We start from the raw sequence: 18,693 nt of genomic DNA, 5'->3' as shown, positions 1-18,693 counted from the left end.
GGGGGTTGGGGGCGTCGGAGGATTATGGGGTCCGAGGTGTAGCAGGGCGCTCCGTCCCGCACCCTCCTCTCTGTCCCCACCCGGGCGGCCGGATCCCGCCAGTAGGCGGGGCCTCGGGGCAGAAATGTTTCTTTGACTCCACTTGGGACAAACTCAAGTAGGTTTGCGCGGGGGAAACCGAAGGAAGAGAAAAATTGGAGTCTTCTGAAAAGCAAGTTCTGGAGTCTCTTTCCAGATTAATCCACTGGCACCAGCGCTGAGCCCGCAAGGACCTGCTGTTTGGTTTCGGGCTTTCTCTGCAAACCCCACCCCGCCCCGGGACCGGGCCTCCGTAGCCAGGAGAGGCTCCAGGGTAGCAGCAACAGTGATTCGCATTCATCCCGGCCCGCTGGGCTTGTGGGTGCCGCCCCTTTGTAAACTCCTATTGCTGGGATGAATGGTGCCCCAAAGGGAAGAGAAAGCGGGCTCGATTTACTGAGCACCTATTATTTGCTTAATGATAAGATTTCATTTAATCATCACATTTTTTTTTTCTGTATCCTTATTTTATAGATTGACAAAAGCAGGGTACGGGAGGTTGTATTCTTGGTCTGAGGAAGGGCTTCTGGTAAGTGTCCAAACTGTACCACTTTTTTCCCCCCAGGGATGGAACTCTGGTCCTTGCACTTGGGAGGCAGGTGATAGCACCACTGAGCTAAATCCCCAGCCCAAACTGTACCACTCTAAGCTTCCCACTCTGGGGTCCTGTGCAGCCTGTGCTTTCAGTGAGGACAGGGATGAGTTCTGAGCCAGCCTGTTCTGTCAGTGGCAGTGGGGACCTTGGCTGCCAGTGGTTTCGAGAACATGTGACTTCCCATGGTGCTCTGGTGAGACCAAGTGCATGGCTTGGTTTAGTTCCAATGAGAAACATCTCCCCAAGACTCTGCTTGAGTCTGTTTAAGCAGCGAGGTGACACCGTTTGGTCTGCAGGATGACTAACCAGGAAAGCTCTTCCAGATTTTCTCTCCTGCACCCAGGACCGTCCCTGGCTGGGGACTTTGACCCTGAACACTGAGATGAGAATGCTTTTTATTTTTTTGAAACCAGGTCTTACTATGTAGTTCAGGCTGGCCTTGAATACTCTATATAGCCCAGAATGGCCTTGAGTTTGCAGTGACCCTCCTGCCTCCAAGTGCTGGGATTCTAGGCGTGTGACAACAAGCCCAGCTAAACCAGCTGCTGACCAGCACTTTTCCAGCACAGGCCTGCCAGGTTCCTGGGCAGCAAGTCCCACACTTTGGGGCCTTACCTGGACCCTCGCTTTTCTTTCCCCATGGATCCAGGAGGGAACTGGAGCCTCTCTTGCTTCTTGTGTGTCCTCGGGGCCTCCGGACTATGGTGTAGGGGGTGGTTGCCCTGGGCCCTGCCTGAGTCACTGTCATTGCTGTCTCACAGACTCCCCCCCCACTGTGACAGCAGCAGCAGACCAAGGGGCGGCCTTTGAGTGGTTTTGGGCTTGCGTGAGACCTCCTCCACCACACCCTTGGAACTGGCTTGATTTGTATGTTTGTCTCTTTATTTCTGAAACTGGGAACTGGCCATTGAACCCATGGAATGCTGAGCTACATCCCAGCCCTTTATACCTTTATTCATTTTTTATTTGTTTTTTATTTTTACTTTTTTATTAGTTTATGTTTGCAGCAGGGGATAATCACATTTATCATGGGGGTTACATCTTTTTTTCTGATAAAGCAAAAATAGACATTAATTTTTTACTAAATAATTTGCTCATCTTGTTCTTTCAGATTTCCACTATCCTTTTTTAACAGCGTTCAGGAACACACGCTTGAACATATTTATATATATTACATACTTAAAGCACAGGGTTTGATAAGCTTTAAGAGGTGTAAATATTCATGAAACCATCACCATAATTAAGATAATGAACATATATCTAACACTGCAAAAGTTTCCTTTTTTTTCTTGTAGTTCTATCATTTTCTTTTATGTAATTTGAAATTCTGTTAAGCACATTAGGAACTTTTAGGGTTGCTGTGTTTTAATTCTTATTAGCTGTTGTTTTTTGGAGTGATGGAATCTCAGTATTGTTTTAATTCACATTTCTCAAGTGGCCAGAGATGTTAAACATTTTTTCATGTATGAATTGGCCATCTGTACTTCTTTTTTCTGAGAAGCGTCTATTTATTTCAGTTGCCTATTTTTAAAAAATTGTGTTTGTTGAGACAGGGACTCTATTAGTTCAGCTAACTTTGAACTCGTTATGTAGCACTGGCTGGCGTCAAACTCGGGGTGGGGGAATCCTCCTGCCTCAGCCTATGATTACAGGCATGCACCACCACGCCGGCCCTGCTATTTTAGTTGTTTTTTGTATTCTCCTACTCCAGTTCCTGAGTAGCTGGGAGTAGCCGGACTAAATCAGGCCCTGTGCACCTATCTCACAACTGAGTTTGAAGGGAGGGGAAGTTGCATTCCGGGCAAGGGGAAAGACTAGTTAGGGGGAGGAGGGAGGAAAAAGTGATTGGTAGCCTGACCCCATCCAGGAAATGTGACTAACCGGACAGCACGGGATCGCCGGCTGCCGGGACCCTGCCTTGGCCAGTGAGTGGGGAACAGGGCTTTCCTGGAGGGTCCCAGACTCGGAGGTGCCCCAGCGCCTGCCTCTGCCGAGGCCACGGTGACAAGGGTGGGACCTGCGGCTTCCCTGTGAGCCCGGGGCAAGCTGGGCTGGCAGCACCCGCTGCTGCCGCGGCACCGCCCTGCCCGGGTGGGGCAGGGAAGGAAGGGAGAGTGGGCGGGGCCAGCTAGAAAGAAGAAGAGCCTGAGAAGCGCGGGAGGAAGAAGTTGACGGGGTGAGAGGGGAGCTGGCCCCTGGGAGGGGGCTGGCGGGGACCCTCTGGCGTGGCTGCCCCGGTCTGGAAACTAGAGCCAGGATTCGCATCCCTGTGGCTTAGGCAGGCTCCAGATGCCTCGCGTGACTGCAGCCTCGTGGCTGCCTGGGGCTGGGTGGGTCGAGTAGGATGGCCCTGAGACTCACATGAGGGGCCGAGGCTGGGCTTCTGGCTCTGGCCTAGGGGCAGAGGTGCCAGACTTGCAAGTGGGACTTCTGAAGGCCTTCAGCCTGCCTGGAGGTGAACTCAGACTTGGGGGCACCTGTGGGGAGACCGGGCTGGAGGGATTAGGGAGGGGCGAGGCAGGTCTGGCCATGTGAATTGTTGGTGGTTTTTTGGGGTCTATTTCTTTTTGTTTGTTTCTGTACGGCAGATCAAACTCAGGACCTTGTACTTCTGAGGCTGGTTTAGTGCCACTGAACTGAATCTCCAGCCCTGTTTTTGGTTTTTTGAGACAGGGTCTCTATGCAGTTCAGGCTGGCCCTAAACTCCCAGCGTTCCTCCTGCCTTGGCCTCCCTCCTGCCTTGGCCTCCCTGGTGCAGGGATTACAGGAGGTGTGGTTCCAGACTTTGCTCAGTTCAGCCATAAATTCAAAGGCAGGAGGTGCCTTCACAATCCCAGCTGAGGGGCTGCATGAGTAGAGGTTGAGGCCCTTTTGGTGTCAGGCCTGAATCCCCAAAGTGTCCCAGGCTGGAGAGTCTGCTTGGTTTCTGTGCCACTTCACTTCTGTGCAGTGACAGATGGGGACCTGAGGTGAAGGGATCTACCTGTTGGGGATGGACAGAAGGGTGATGGTACAGCTGGGACCGGCAGGATTGGGTCACTGTCGGGCATCTTCTTAAAGATGTGCCCTACAGCGACCCCGCTCCTGGTGTCCCAGTCTGGTGTCAAAGACGGCTAAGTCACTGCCATGGGCAGCCAGCAGCCCACTCCTCACAACAGCCTGATGAGACCCCTCACCCTGCTCTCAGCCCACCCAAAGCACCTGCTGCAACCCTGGTTGGTGGGTCCCTGTGGTCTCCTCACCCTCCCCACAGGCCCAGTTAGGGAATGTGTTCTCTGAGCGCCTGCACGGTAGCAGGCACTGAGAGGCTGCAACTGGACCCAGAGAGGCCGATCCAGTTGGTTCCTGCTCTAAAAGCTCCATAGCAGAAGAGAGATGGGCAGGTCTGTGATTCGGGCACTGTGGCAGAGTGGGCACAAGCAGTCTTCCTCAGCAGGGCAGGAGCCAGAGGGGGCGGGGCTGGGATGCTGCTCAAGGAGAGAGCTTGCCCAGCAGGTACAGTACAGGGTCCTGGGTTCAGTCCCCGCTGCAGGAGGGATGGAGCAGAGGCAGGCGGTGTAAAGTGGAGAGCTCCCCAACATCAGAAGCACGCAAGAAGAGGATACTGAGAGGAGCTGTAGAAGAGATTTCCACACTGTGCGTTCGTGTGGGTGTTCTGTGCTGGAAGGCAGTGTGGAGCGGAACTAGATAAACACTAAGCTGACCTCAGAGGCTGTGACTTCCCCCACCTAGGGGAAGTTTGTCTGTGGCTTCATGGTGACAGCACCCCACTTTGTTGCACCCCCCCATTAAACCACGATACGTGGGCTGTTCTTCCCCATCTCAAGACCTTCTAGGGCTGAGCCCCCAGCCCAGACGGGACGGAAGGACCAAACTGTCTCAAGCTGCTCGAGGGATGTGCAGGGGGACTAGGTGCCCTTGCCCTGGTGAGACACTGGGAGCTTGATTTAGCCTGCAGGGATGGAGACCCATGGCTGTGAGGCTGGAGGTGGGCACTGAGGAAGCCAAGAGAGAAGCCCACTGATCGGTCAGAGGGACCATCTCCAGGGGAGCCGGGGACAGGGCTTGAGGGACAGAGGGTGCTCTGCCTGACCTGATGGTTTCCAAATACCCAGGCCCAGCCTCCACCCTGGGGTCTGAGCTTAGCTAGCTGAGCATGGGGCCTAGGCATCAGGAGTTTTAAGAGCCCCTGGTGATTCCAGGGCACCAAGTGGGAGACCTTGTACTGCACAGAGTCCACCTGCAGAATCAGCATCACTTCCAACATTCATAAAATGGATGACCTGGGTGTGGTAGAGCACACCTGTGATCCCAGAACTCTGGAGGCCGAGGCAGGAGGATTGCTGCAAGTTCGAAGCCAGCCTGATCTATGAACTGAGATTCTGTCTCAAAAAGAAAACAAAATATATGGATGCTCAGCCCCACTGCTGACCTCTGGAATCAAAATCTCCAGGCCTCGGGTGTGGGCAACTGTAAGGAAAAATTTACTGGGTACATGTTACAGCAAGATGAGGGGCACTATATCAGGACCATCACCATAAGTATATGGACCACAGCAACAGGGAGGGATTGAGCCCAAATGCAAGTATGGCTCAGGCCAGTGGGGATTTAAAGTCCAAAAGCATGATGAGGGTTGGGGAAGGAAAAGCACTGAAAGGAAACATAGGTAGAAAGAAGGTTATGATGGGATTCTCTTTTGGAGGGTGGAGTTGAGACAGAGTCTGCCATGTAATTCAGTCTTGAACTTCATAACCCTTGCTGGCCTCAGAATCGTGCTCCTCCTGCCTCAGCCTCCAGAGTGCTGGGATCACAGACATGCACCATCAAACCCGGCTAGCTTGTACATTTGATATAGTCTGAGGTAATGGTAACAGGCAGCCAGGGTAAAGGAAGGGGCAGGCAGCGGGGGAATCCTTCGTGTGGACCCTGAGTGACTGGGGGAAGGGGTGTTACAGCGTCCATATGGGAGCTACCTGATTTTGAGTTATAGCCAGAGTTCTCATTTCAGTGAAGCTGAGATTCCTTGCTCCATTTTCTCTCCGGGCTGTGCCCAATGGCTTGGGTTGGAGCAACTGGCCCACCGCAGCAGACTTGAGTTATAGGCTGGGATGTGGGCACAGCATGTGACCCTGAGGGACAGAAAGTGTCGGTTCCCTCCCTTGCTCCCCCTGCCTCCCTGCCTCGGAAGCGCAATGCCAAGACCGCCTTCCTAGCTCATGCCTTTGCACTGCTCCTGCCTCTGCTCTGTTTCCTACTCGGGCTTTACTATTTCTTTTTATTTTATTTGCAATGCTGGGTCAGACTTACCATAGCAGGGTCTCAAAGCCAGTCTGCTCTCAGAGCTACTCTCAGGAGAGCACAAACAAAACTAAGAAGCCTGGAAAAAAAAAAAGCCATCCTTCAAAGCTCACTCTTCTCCCCTCCAGCAGTCCCTACCTGCAAGAATCTCCTCATGATGCCTCTTTGCAATCTCCCCCTCAGTTTCCCAGGCCCTAACCTTGTGCCATAGCTGGGTGGACCCAGTGTGCCTGCTGGTGTGAGCTCTGCATTTTAAGTCCCTCCAGAGAAACTGGGCTGGGATGAGAACATATCCAAGGTTGTGGGTGAAGCTGTACTGACTGCATTTTCGGAATTTATTTTTTTCTTCTTTCTTTTTGTTTTTTGTATTTTTGGTATTGGGGATTGAACTCGGGACCTTGTGCTTGTGAGGCAGGCAGCAGAACCGCTGAGCTAAATTGCCCGCCCTCTTCTTTCTTTTTTGCTATATCACTAAGGTTGACCTTGAATCTGCTATGTAGACCAGTCTGGCTTCAACCTCACAATCTGCAGGCCTCAGCCTCTGGAATACCTGATTTATAAGCCACTGCACCTGGCCATATCCTGACTTTTTAAGAAGTTAATGCATTTTGTTGTTTAAGTGTTTGTTGTCTTGGTTACTTTCTTGTTTGCTACGACAAAATATGCGGACATCCACAAGTCAGAGGAGGAATGGTTTATTTTGGCTGCTGTTTGTAAAGGTTTCATTTTAATCGTCTGGCCCCAAGGCAGGGTGGCAGGGTGGAAGGGTACAGCAGAGGAAAAACAGTCCATGGCTTGGCAGGCAGGAAGCAATGAGCCTTCCTTCTTTCTTTTTATTCCATCCAGGCTGCAAGCCAATTGGTTAGTGCCACCCATGCCCAGGGGGTTCCCTCTTTAGTAAGTCCATGTTCACACCCATAACTGTGCTAAAACAATCGTGGACTAATCTATTATCACACATCTGTGATCCAGTCACTCCCAAAAGCCCACCTGAGCACATAAGGCGTTGGGGGGACATCTAGATACCACACATAAGATTTGTCTTAGCATTCTCCCCTGCTCTAATACCTCTTGTCCCAAAACGGGCATCCCCATTGACTTACAGAATAGAGATGGCTTTCCTCACTTACACTGAGGTGAGCTGGGCACAGCCAGGTGCATGCCTGGGAATGGGTGAGTTTCCCCAAGGAGAGAGTTTAGCATTGGAGCAGCTGTTAAGTCTAATGTTAGCTGAAGGCTTTAAATTTTTTCTTTTCGGTAGATGCCTTTTTCAGGTTAAGGAAGTTTCCTTATATTCCTAGTTTGCCAAAAGATTTTTTAAAAATCAGGAATGGATATACACTTTTGCTAAATGGTTTTTCTGCATCTAATTAGATTCCCCCCATGTCTCTTTGTCACACACATATTTGCTAATAGGATGGTTTACATGGGTTGAGTTTCAAATGTTAAACCAACCTTGCATTCCTGGGATAAACCTCATTTCATCATGCTATTTTTTTTTTTTTTTTTTAGTAGCAGGGATTGAACTTGGGTCCTTGCTGCTTGCAAGGCAGGCCACCAAACTGCTGAGCTAAATCCCTGGCCCTCATCATGTTATCTTTAAAAAATGTTATTGACTTCCATTCACTAGAATTTTGTGGAATTTTTGTTTCTGTTGTTTCTATGTTCATGAGAGATACTGGTCTGTAATTTTCTTATATTTATCTGGTTTGTTATCAGGATAATGCTTGCAGCATAGGATGAATTTTCTACATTCTGAACAAGTTTGTATAAAATTGGTGTCGTATCTTCTTTAAATGTTTTTGGTAGGATTTACCCATAAAGACTTAATGAGGAGTTGTCAAATTTAAATTAGGCTGGTAGTGCACACTTGTAATCCCAGCACTTGGGAAACTGAGGCAGGAAGATCACGGTGAGTTTGTAGCCAGCCTGGGCTCTGTAATGAATTCAAGGCCAGCTGAGCTACATGGTAAGACCATGTCTTTAAAAAACAAACAAACAAAAAATTACAAATTTATTTTTTCAAGAAATTGTAGGACTAGCCGGGCTTGGTGGCACACGCTTGTAATTCTAGCACTCAGGAGGCTCAGGCAGCAGGATTGCTGTGAGTTCGAGACCAGCCTGGGCTACATACATAGTGAGTTCCAGGTCAGTCTCCACTACAGTGAGACCCTATCTCAAAAAAACAAAAACAAAAACAAAAACAGAAATTGTAGGACGGTGCATGCCTATAATCCCAGCACCTGGGAGGTTGAGGTAGAAGGATTGCTATGAGTTCAATTCCAGCCTGAACTATAGCAAGACCTGGTCTCAAAAAAAAAAAAAAAAAAAAAAAAAAAAAAAAAGAAAGAAAAAAGAAAAGAAAAGAAATAGTAGGCTTATAGAGTTGTAGGAGTGAGGGCAATCTTCTCCCCAAGGTTTGATATTTAAGTCTATAAACTAAATGGACAGTAGACAGGTTAGTGGAAGGAAAGACACTCCATTTATTCTGTGCAAGTGCACAGTAGTCATTGAGATGTGAGAGGTTTAAAGCATTCTGCCCCAGGGAAAGGAGAGGGCTTTGGCTCTCCGCTCTCTCAGGGAGTTGACCAGAGTTCTGGGAGGCAGGGGAAGAAGCTCAAGGAGAAGCTGCGTCCTGTGGCTGTGTAAAGGAGGCCCCTTAGGTAACAGCTACAGAGGTGCACGGGGCTGCTGTGGCCCAGCTTCTGTTACCTAATCCTCTTTTCTGGGGGACTTGGGAGGGGAAGGGATGTAAGGACTGCTGTCCTACTGTCATCAGCTAAGGGATCTTCACGGAATGCCCCTTGCCCCTCCCACACCTGGGGAAAGGGGGATGGGGTGTGTGGTGGGAGAAGGTCGGAGGGTTTCTTTAAACTTGTCAGAATCCCAAACTGACATGCTTTGGGTGTTACTTTCTAAGTCCCAACAAAGTAATCCTTTTCTTCCGGCTCCATCCGCCCCTCTTCCTTTTCTTCCACCTCAGGAATGCTAGGCCAGTGCTGCCTTCCCAGCCCTTTTTATTTGTGTGTTTGTTTGTTTGTTTGTTTTGGTCAGTGCTGATGATGGAACCCAGGGCCTTTATACTGAGCTACATCCCCAATCCCACCCCCCTTATTTATTTATTTATTTACTTCATTTTTGTTTTGTTTTGTACTGGGCATTGAACTCAGGACCTTGCACTTTCAAGGCAGGTGGCAGAACCACTGAGCTAAATCCCCGGCCCCTGTCATATTTTTATTTTGAGACAGAATCCACTAAATTGCCCAGGCTGGGCTTGAATTTCTCACTCCTCCTGCCTCAGCTACCCAGAATGCTGGGATTACAAATGTACACCACCACTGTTGGCCTGTTTTTCATTTTAATATCTGTAGATTTTGTAGCAGTATTATCTCTCTCATTTCTTTATCGGAAGTTTGTATCTTTTTTTTCTGTTCAGTTTGTCTAAATTATTTTTATTGATTTTCTTTTTAAAAAGATTTCATTTTGAGACTAGTCTAGACTACATAGTGAGTTCAGCCTGAACTTCAGCAGTGAGAGAGACCCTGTCTCAAAAAAAAAAAAAAAGCAAAGTAAAAACAAAAACCCAAAAATTTAAAAATAAGTTTTGTCAATTTTTCATTCTCACTTTTTATTCTATTGCTTTGTTTATTAATTGCTGCTTTTATTTTATTTTTGAATTAATTTCTTTAATTATGTGGGGTTTTTGCTTTTTCTTTTATGGTGGAAATTTAAGTCATTAATTTTATTTTTTTATTTATTATTAATTTTGGGGGGTACCGGGGATCGCACTCAGACTTGTGTTTGCAAGGCAGGCACTGGAACCACTGAGCTAAATTCCCAGCCCATTAATTTTATTTTTTATTAAAATATTTTTGTTTTGTTGTTTTTTGAGATATAGTCTTATCACTTCTGGGCCTTTTGGCTAAGATCAAGTGTTGAAACAGAGTCTTGCTATGTAGCCCATGCTGGCCTCAAACTCACAGCAGTCCTCCTGCCTCAGCCTCTTGTGAACTGGGATCACAGGCATGTGCCATTATGCATAGTTCAAGTCATGGGTTTTAGATTTTTCTGCTAGAGAGCTGTGTCCCAGCCTTGTGCAATGCCCAGGGTTAGGAGTCCAAAGTGAAAGGTGGGTGTGGGTGACAGGTTGTGGCTCAGGGGGCAGAATCTGGTTTCCCTGAGCCACTCACTCTCAACTTAAACTATCTCAGCCTTATAGTCTTTGCTTGGGTCCTTGGCCGTGAGTTAGCTGATGCGTACAGGGCTGCTGGCCACCTAGAAGGGCCACCCCAGGCCCACGTGGTAGGCGGCTGTTCCGCACCCCGACTGATGATGGCTTCTGTCTTGCAGATCTGGATGCAGCATGTACACACCCGTCCCCCACAGGTAGGCAGTGCCCACACTTCCCCTTCCTGCTCACTTCCCAGGTGCCTGGGCTTGAGCAGCGGTGCACCGCTCTCCTCCCCCACAGCGGCTCCCCGTTCCCAGCCTCTGTGCAGGCTCCTGGCCTGCACATATGGCGAGTGGAGAAGCTGAAGCCAGTGCCTGTGGCCCCCGAGAACCAGGGCGTCTTCTTCTCTGGGGACTCCTACCTGGTGTTGCACAACGGCCCAGAAGAGCTCTCGCACCTGCACCTGTGGATAGGTAAGGGGTGGGGGTGGGAAGGGCGTGGGCCTGGGCAGGGTGGGGCTGGCCCGGGTGTCAGGGCTCTTGTCTGCCCCCCACCTGTCACAGGCCAGCAGTCGTCCCGCGATGAGCAGGGAGCCTGCGCCGTGCTGGCTGTGCACCTCAACACACTGCTTGGGGAGCGGCCTGTGCAGCACCGCGAGGTGCAGGGCAACGAGTCCGACCTCTTCATGAGCTACTTCCCGAGGGGCCTCAAATACCAGGTCAGAGACTCCCCGGGCACCCTCCCCGCAGAGGTCCAGGGTGCACTCGGAGCTGGGGCCCCCTTTCTGCGGTCTCCCAGTGGGATGGGGTGCAGCCTCACTCAGGCCGCCTTCTGGCTGCAGGAGGGTGGAGTGGAGTCTGCCTTTCACAAGACCTCTCCAGGGACAGCCCCGACTGCCATCAAGAAACTTTACCAGGTGAAGGGGAAGAAGAACATCCGGGCCACTGAGCGAGCGCTGAGCTGGGGCAGCTTCAACACTGGGGACTGCTTCATCCTGGACCTGGGCCAGGTGGGTTCGGGGAGCACTGTGAGAAAGAGGCTGAGCCAGAAGCCCAAGGAAGGGGCTGGGGCTTGGAGGCTGGAGCCCATCCCATGGCCACTGCCCCAGGCTAAGAAAACACACTGGGCAGCTAGACTCTGTGTCTGTGGAGATTGTTTCCTGGGCCCCCTCACATGCTCAAGACCTCCACATGAGATGGTGTCTTGCCATGTAAACTGCCCAGGCCTTCATGCTGAGCTACATCCCCAGACCTCTCTTCATTTTTTATTTTGAGGTAGGATCATGGTAAGTCACTGGGTTGTCCAGGCTGAACTTGAACTCACCACTGACCGTCCCCCAGCCTCTCAGCCTCCCAGAGTGCTGGGATTGTAGGTGTGCACCACCACGCCTGGCCAAAATTTTAGATTTTGAGACGTATTCTCACTAAATCACAAGCTCTCCCACAGTGCTGGGATTATAGACATATTTCCCATATGTGCCATCTCTAGATGACTCAGAACACTGATGACAAGATAAATGCTGTGTGAATAGTTGCCCTGTGTTGTTTAGGGAATAATGACAAGAAAAAGTCTGTACATGTTTAGTAGAGATACAGTTTATTTTTATTTTTATTTTTGAGACAAGGTCTCACAATATAGCCCAGGCTGGCCTTGAACTCATGGTGATCCTCCTGCCTCACCCTCCCGAATACTGGGATTACAGGGGTATACCACCATGCTCAGTCTTTTCCTGAATATTTTTGATCCTCAGTCACTTGACTCTGGTGGAACTCACAGATGTGGAGGGCTGACTCTCTAAGGATGGAAACCAGAGCCCTGATATTCAGCCTAAGGCTCTGGAGCTTACCTCCCCTTTCTTTTAGAAGCCTTCCATAGCTCTGGGTTAGTTGCTTGCTGGACATTTTCATTAGTTTTATTCACTTGCTCGCTCGTTCCATGAGTCTGTGATGCTGTCTGAGCCTGCACTGGTACCACAGAAGCTCATTCGTGGAGGCAGCCAGGGTGGGCTGGTCACTTGCTGTCACCCACAGAAGGGTGTGACGGCAGCTGCAGCCAGGGACCAGGGATGCTCAGGACAGGGGCCTTGAGCCTGAGCCAAAGCCACTTGTCCCAGGACCTTGGGGGAGGGGTGTCATACAGCTAAATGAACGGGAGGATGCAGATGCAGATGGAAACCGGAATGTGAGTGGGAACGGGTGCAGTGGGGGTAGTGCAGCTCTGACAGCAGGACCCCGTTCATGAGGACGCTGAATGTCTTTCGGGAGTCTCAGTGAAGATTTGGGGCTGGAAGGTCAATCCAGGAGCTGTTTGTGGAGGGGATTTGATGTGGTGGATTAGGTAGGGAAAACAGCTAACAGATCTCACCACCGATTGGCAAGTCAGGAGAGATGGGTGTGAGATACTGAGCTCTGCCACCATTGTATTCACCCACTCACCCACTCACCCACCTACTCTCTCATTCGGGCACCAATTCATTCATCCACCAGTCACCCATCCATCCACCCATTAATTCATCAATTCATTGATCTACCCATTCATTAATTCACCCATTCATTCATTTATCCACTGGTTATTCACCAGTTCACCCATTCACTTAGCCACAAATTCATTCACTAATTCACCCACCCATCCATTCATTCAGAATCTCTTTCTTTTGGGCCTAAGTATGTGCCAGCTCTGTTTTAGCAGTGATTATATAGCCATGAACAAAATAAAACTTAGGGCCAGGGATTTAGCTCAGTGGTTCTGCAACCTGCCTTGCAAGCACAAGGTCTTGAGTTTGATCCCTGGTACCAAAAACAAAACAAAATTTAGGGCTGGGGATTTAGCTTAGTGATGCTGCCAACTGCCTCACAAGCACAAGGTCCTGAGTTCAATCCCCAGTAAAAGAAAACAAAAAAGATGGGGGGGGTGTCTGGGGATTTAGCTCAGTGGTTCCGCTGCCTGCCTTGCAAATGCAAGGATCTGAGTTTGATCCCTGGTACCCCCCCAAAAAAAAGGTTGCTGAAACCTTTATGCCCTGCAGCTTAATTCCTAGAGAGAGGAACTAGACTATTTTTATGGTACTGGGAATCAAACCCAGGGCCTTTGCACTGAGCTATATCCCCATCCTTTAAAACAATTTTTTTGGGCCTGGGATTTAGCTCAGTGTTTTGGTGGCCTGCCTTATAAGCGCAAGGACCCGAGTTCACTCCCAGGTGCCAAAAAAAAAAAATTTTTTTAAAACGGTTTCTCTATTTGAACTTGAGATCTTCCTGCTTCACCCTCCCAAAGTGCTGGGATTACAAGCATGCATCATGCCCAGTTGAGATAGATATATGGTTGAGTCAAATACATGGTGATAAGAGATCTGGATTTTTAAAAAACAACAAGCTGGGCATGGTGGCACATGCCTATAACGCCAGTATCGGGAGGCTAAGGCAGAAGGATGACCATGAGTTCAAGGCCAGCCTAGGAGTTCAAGACCAGCCTGAACTGCATAAGGAGACCCTGTTTCAAACAACAACAAACAAAACAGGGCGATAGATGGCGAGTGGGCAGGAAGTGCTCTTAGAGCAGTTGTCATTGCTCTTCTCAGAGGTCTCTGCCTTTGTAATTGTCTCACCTTAGAGGAAGTGAGGGGTGGAGAGGGGCCTTTCCTTCCCCTGAGCTGGGGCAGGATCAAGGCAGCTGGCTCTAACCTGGGTGTCCTGCTGCCTGCAGACCATCTTCGCTTGGTGCGGGGGGAAGTCCAACATCCTGGAGCGCAACAAGGCGAGGGACCTGGCCCTGGCCATCCGGGACAGTGAGCGGCAGGGCAAGGCCCAGGTGGAGATCGTCACCGATGGGGAGGAGCCTGGCGAGATGATCCAGGTTAGAGATGCTGGAGAGGTGGGCTGGGAGCCCCTGCTTCTTAGAAAGGCCAAGAGCGACAGTGATGCCTGCGGGGGTGGGGTGGGGGGATGGCGGATGGGGGGACTGCTGGGACACAGCTGCATAGTGAGTGTGTCCTGGAAGGGGTGGCCCTGGCTCAGGTGGCTTGAATGTTTCGGGGCAGGAATCCTAGCTAACCTGACCTGCATTGGCCCCTGCAGGTTCTGGGCCCCAAGCCTACTCTGAAGGAGGGCAACCCCGAGGAGGACCTCACAGCTGACCAGACCAATGCCCAGGCCGCAGCTCTGTACAAGGTGGGCCCTCGAGACACTGCACCAGCGAGGGGTGGGAGCTTCACAGAGCAGCCAGGGGCCACGGGGCTGAGGAGGGGATGATGGGAAACAGGGAGGTTTGTGCAGGGCTGGAGGAGAGGACGGGGATGGCAGCGGCACTTCCGGAAGAGATAATGCCGTTTGCTTCCAGTTGGTTCTTGGTGAAAGTTTGAAGCCCCTGCTGAGATTTCCCCTTTTTGAGTTCTGTGTGTGTATTTGTAGTTTGGAAACCACTCATTTCCAGATGCTCTTGGCCTCTGTGTGCAGGGCTGAAGGTGCAGGCAGAGTGCAGCAGGCCCTGTTCCTTCCAGGCTTCGTGCTGGGCTGAGGCTCTAGGGGAGGAGGGAGAGGGTGCTGGGGAGGACTAGCGCCTGCTCCCTGGTCTCAGATCCAGCACTGTGCTGCCTCCCGCCCAGGTCTCTGATGCCACCGGACAGATGAACCTGACCAAGGTGGCCGACGCCAGCCCCTTTGCTCCCGAGCTGCTGATTCCTGATGACTGCTTCGTGCTGGACAATGGGCTCTGTGGCAAGATCTACATCTGGAAGGGTATGTGGGCTCCTTGCACCAGTGCGAGGTCCTGCAGCTGGCTGGCTAATGCTATTCTCTTCACTGTCTGTACCCCTGAAGCTCCAAAAGCACGGCCAGCCTCAAATGTCCAGAGCCTGCTCCAACACACAGCTAGGACCTGCTTCCTACCCTAGCATTCCTGAGGTGGAGCCTGGGCTTGTGCTGATCTGACCAGTTTCCCTGTGTACCATACTTTGGGAACTGCTGGCCCTAACCCAGTCCTAGGCCTTCAGGGCTCTGGAGCCTCTGATCCTGGGATTGTGCCTCAAGTATGACGGGGTCAGATTTTAGCTAAATTAAATACCACTTTAGGGCCAGGGATTTAGCTCAAAGGTTCTGGTGCCTGCCTTGCAAGCCCAAGGACCCGAGTTTGATCCCCAGTACCAAAAAAGAAAAAAAAAAAATGAACAACAACAACAAAAATACCACTTTATAAAGTGGGTGGTAGACTTGCAGAACTTGTTTTCTGAGATTGTATCAGCTGGAAAGAGAAATGCTGTTTTGCAAGAGCCTGCCTGGCTCACTTTAACCATGGGAAAATGTTGAAACTACACGTGGAGCCTGTGCGATCTTGGGAGCCTGGTTACTTTTCCCTGGTTATCCTTTCTCTCCCGTTCCTTCCTTCCTTCCTTCCTCCTTTCCTCCCTCCCTCCCTCCCTCCTTCCCTTCCCTCTTTCTGTTTCTTTCTTTCTTCTTTTGGTGACAGGGTCTTACTATGTAGTTCAAGCTGGGCTGGAATTCACTATGTAGCCCAGGCTGGCCTCACACTCTCCGTGATCCTCCTGCCTCAGCCTCCTGCATGATTTTAGGTGTGCGCCACTGTACGCAGCTCGATTAGCTTTACTCAACACGTCTTCCTTCCCTGGCCAGATTAAAAGTTTCTCAAAGGCAGGAACTGTGTTTACCTGAGAGGCGATGAAATAGCATTTGCTCAATAAATAGTTGTGCAGTGAACCAAAGCCAGGAAACCGCCAGCCCCAGCCTCGGGAAGGGTGAGCCGGTGCCAGTCATGGAGGGTCTCAGAGGCCCATGGGAGCATCTCTAACCCCAAGCAAGGAAGCAAAAAGTGGGTTAATTAATTCTCTGTGGGCTTTATTTTGTTTTGTTTTGGATACTAGGGATTGAACCCAGGGCCTTCAAACTGAGTTACAACCCCAGCCCTTTTTGAGACAGGGCCTAAGTGGCCCTGCCTGGGATTGGACATGTGATCCCGCTGCCTCAGTCTTCCAGACTGCTGGGATTTACAGAACTGTGCCACCATACCCACCTGAGCTTTGCTTTTATGAGCAGCCATTAGGCCGATTTAGGCTGCTGGCATTATGGAGTCTGTGCTTCACCTCTATAATAAACCATTTGTCCTAGTTAGCTACAAAAAAGGCCTGCAAACAGCAGAGCCAGGAGCACAATAGGGAGGGGCCGGGCCCTGGCCTTACAGTTTGAAGCAAGGGAGTAAACCTCATCCTGCTGAAATGCCCCTGGGGCTCTGGTCAGAGAAGAAGGTGGTTGCAGCTTTGTGGCCCTGGGAGTAAATCCCAGGGTCTGGTGCTTGCCAGGTAAGCCCTGTGCCACAGAAGCACACCCACCTCCCGGCTTTTAATCAGACCTAGGCAAAACAGAAGTTTTCATTTAGCTTCAAGCTGCCAATTTAGAAAAATTCTTAAGAAGCCGACTTCATACCTCCAAAGAGCTCTTCAGCATTATAATTTTTACAATTATCCACAGCTATTCTGTGGATGCATTTACATTTCAAGTGCTGGGTGTGGCAGTGCAAGCCTGTAATTCCAGCAGTCTGGGAGGCTGAAGCAGGAGGATCGCAAGTTGGAGCCCAACCTGGGCAGTTTAGTAACTTAGTGAGATCTTGTCTTAAAATAAAAGCAGCTGAAGATGTAGCTCAGAGTGAAGGCCCTGGGTTCAATCCTCAGTGCAAAAATAAAACAAAAACGGGCAGGGGGAGAAATTTCAAGAAAAATGGGATGAAGGCTAAAGAGGGTCCCTGCTCTTTTAAAACATACACTTCCTGTGACCCAGGGCGAAAAGCTAATGAAAAGGAGCGGCAGGCAGCCCTCCGGGTGGCCGAGGACTTCATCTCCCGTATGCAGTATGCCTCCAACACTCAGGTGAGGAAATGCCTAGATCCACAGCCCCACTCCTTGGCCCTTCCTGTGGCCTCCATGCCTCTCAGATGGGACAAGAGGGCAGAAGAACTTTGGACACAGTCAGGGACAATTAGGCCTCCCTCTCAGACCACTGTGACAAGGGAGAAGGCCCTTACCAATCCTTAAATTTTAAAAACTCATCTTCTTTTCTTTTTCGGGGTCTCAGTGTAGTTCAGGCTGGCCTTGAACTCATGGCAGTCCTCCTGTCTCAGCCTCCTGAGTGCTGGGATTACAGATGGGTGCCACCACAGCTACATCCAAGTCTTTTCTTTTTTTTTTTTTTTTAGACAGAGTCTCACTATATAGTTCAGGCTGGCCTTGAACTCCTAGCGATCTTCCTGCCTCATCCTCCTGAGTGCTGAGATTACAGGTGTCATCTGTTTTCTTAGCCTGCATGGCTGTCACTTTGTACCCTGGCCTGGATGGATGCACACTCTGGCCTGGTGTGACACCCTCCTCCCTGGCCTGGGCAGGGATGATGAACAGCCATGTGAACCAGACTTCTTGCCCTGTCCTGCAGGTAGAGATTCTTCCCCAGGGCCGAGAGAGTCCCATCTTCAAGCAGTTCTTCAAGGACTGGAAGTGAGGATGGACGCCGCCCTGTCCTGCTTTCCTGCCTGCCTCCGCCTGCTTTCTCCTCCTCTGGATGCCCCCCTGCTGATGTTCAATAAAGGAAACCAGTGCCTTCCCAGCTCTTCTCCCGTCCCTGTTCACCCAGTTCAGCCTCACGCTGGGCTGAGGCTGAAGCAGACCTGGCACTGGCTTTGCAAGCCTGAGGCAGAGGAATTGGGAGTTCCAGCGGCCGCCAGGCACTGCTGTGCACTTAATAAGGAGGTGGACCAGCGCCAGACCCGGGATCGCTTACAGCCTGGGGTTCAGTTCAGTCTCACATTCCCAGCAGGACAGGTGTGCTGTTCTCAGGACACATCTCCATCCAAGCCAGCATTTCCCCTGATAAACCCACGGGAGCTTCAAATAAGAGTGCTCAGGCTGGCGCGTAGCTCAGCGGGAGGAGCAGTTCTTAGTGTATACAGGGGTGGTAAAAATATGGCAAATGTTTAAGTTTCAAAAGACATTCCTACAAATCCTCTGAGCTCTCTCCCTCACTTCGAATACACATCCCATCCTTCTTGTCACTTTCTGAAGCAGTTCTGGGGTCCTCTTTTGTGAGTATCTTCAGCTGCACTGTAGTGGTTGCCTCCATGTCCTGAACTGATTTAAAACACTTACTTTTCGCAGTCATTTTGACCTTGAGGAGAAGCCAGAAGTCACACAGTGCCAGATGTGGTACATAAAGCAGGACAAGGACAAAGTGTATATTTTGACAAGGCTTCTTTTCCATTGGGTGGTGCTTGGCAACAGACTTCACTACGTTTTTACTATGTTTTTTTGTTTTGTTTTTGGTACTGGGGATTGAACTCCGGTCCTTGCGCTTGCAAGGCAGGCAGTAGAACCACTGAGCTAAATCCCCAGCTGTTCACTTCGTTTTTGATCCACATTGCAAAGGCACCAAGGGGATTTGAAGAACTGCTTCAGAGAGCTGGATGTGGTGACAAACAACTGTGACCCAAGCCCTGTGGAGGCTGAGGCAGGAGGATCACCTCAAGGTCAGTTTGGGCTGGGGTAAAACCCTACTTCACA

At 50.3% G+C, this 18,693-nt stretch overlaps 1 protein-coding gene across 7 annotated transcripts in view; it reads left to right on the top strand.

Annotated features, from left to right (window-relative positions):
• Capg (capping actin protein, gelsolin like) overlaps positions 1-17,885 on the top strand; it is a 24,331-nt gene extending 6,446 nt beyond the window's left edge. For 3 of the 7 annotated variants that reach the window (XM_033765140.1, XM_033765135.1, XM_010635254.3), the window contains 10 exons: positions 553-607; positions 10,322-10,357; positions 10,443-10,615; positions 10,706-10,860; positions 10,984-11,151; positions 13,845-13,994; positions 14,216-14,308; positions 14,743-14,875; positions 16,925-17,013; positions 17,573-17,885. In XM_033765140.1, the coding sequence (XP_033621031.1) occupies positions 10,335-10,357; positions 10,443-10,615; positions 10,706-10,860; positions 10,984-11,151; positions 13,845-13,994; positions 14,216-14,308; positions 14,743-14,875; positions 16,925-17,013; positions 17,573-17,638 (1,050 nt within the window). In that variant the 5' untranslated portion in view covers positions 553-607; positions 10,322-10,334 and the 3' untranslated portion in view covers positions 17,639-17,885. The other 4 variants (XM_010635253.3, XM_010635256.3, XM_010635252.3 and 1 more) reach the window with 4 other exon arrangements.
• The last annotated feature ends 808 nt before the right edge of the window (positions 17,886-18,693 follow it).

Source organism: Fukomys damarensis, unplaced genomic scaffold (assembly GCF_012274545.1).
Source record: "Fukomys damarensis isolate Sample0158 unplaced genomic scaffold, DMR_v1.0_HiC HiC_scaffold_2, whole genome shotgun sequence".
Lineage (NCBI taxonomy): Eukaryota > Metazoa > Chordata > Mammalia > Rodentia > Bathyergidae > Fukomys > Fukomys damarensis.
This window is presented reverse-complemented; position numbering and strand designations above follow the sequence as displayed.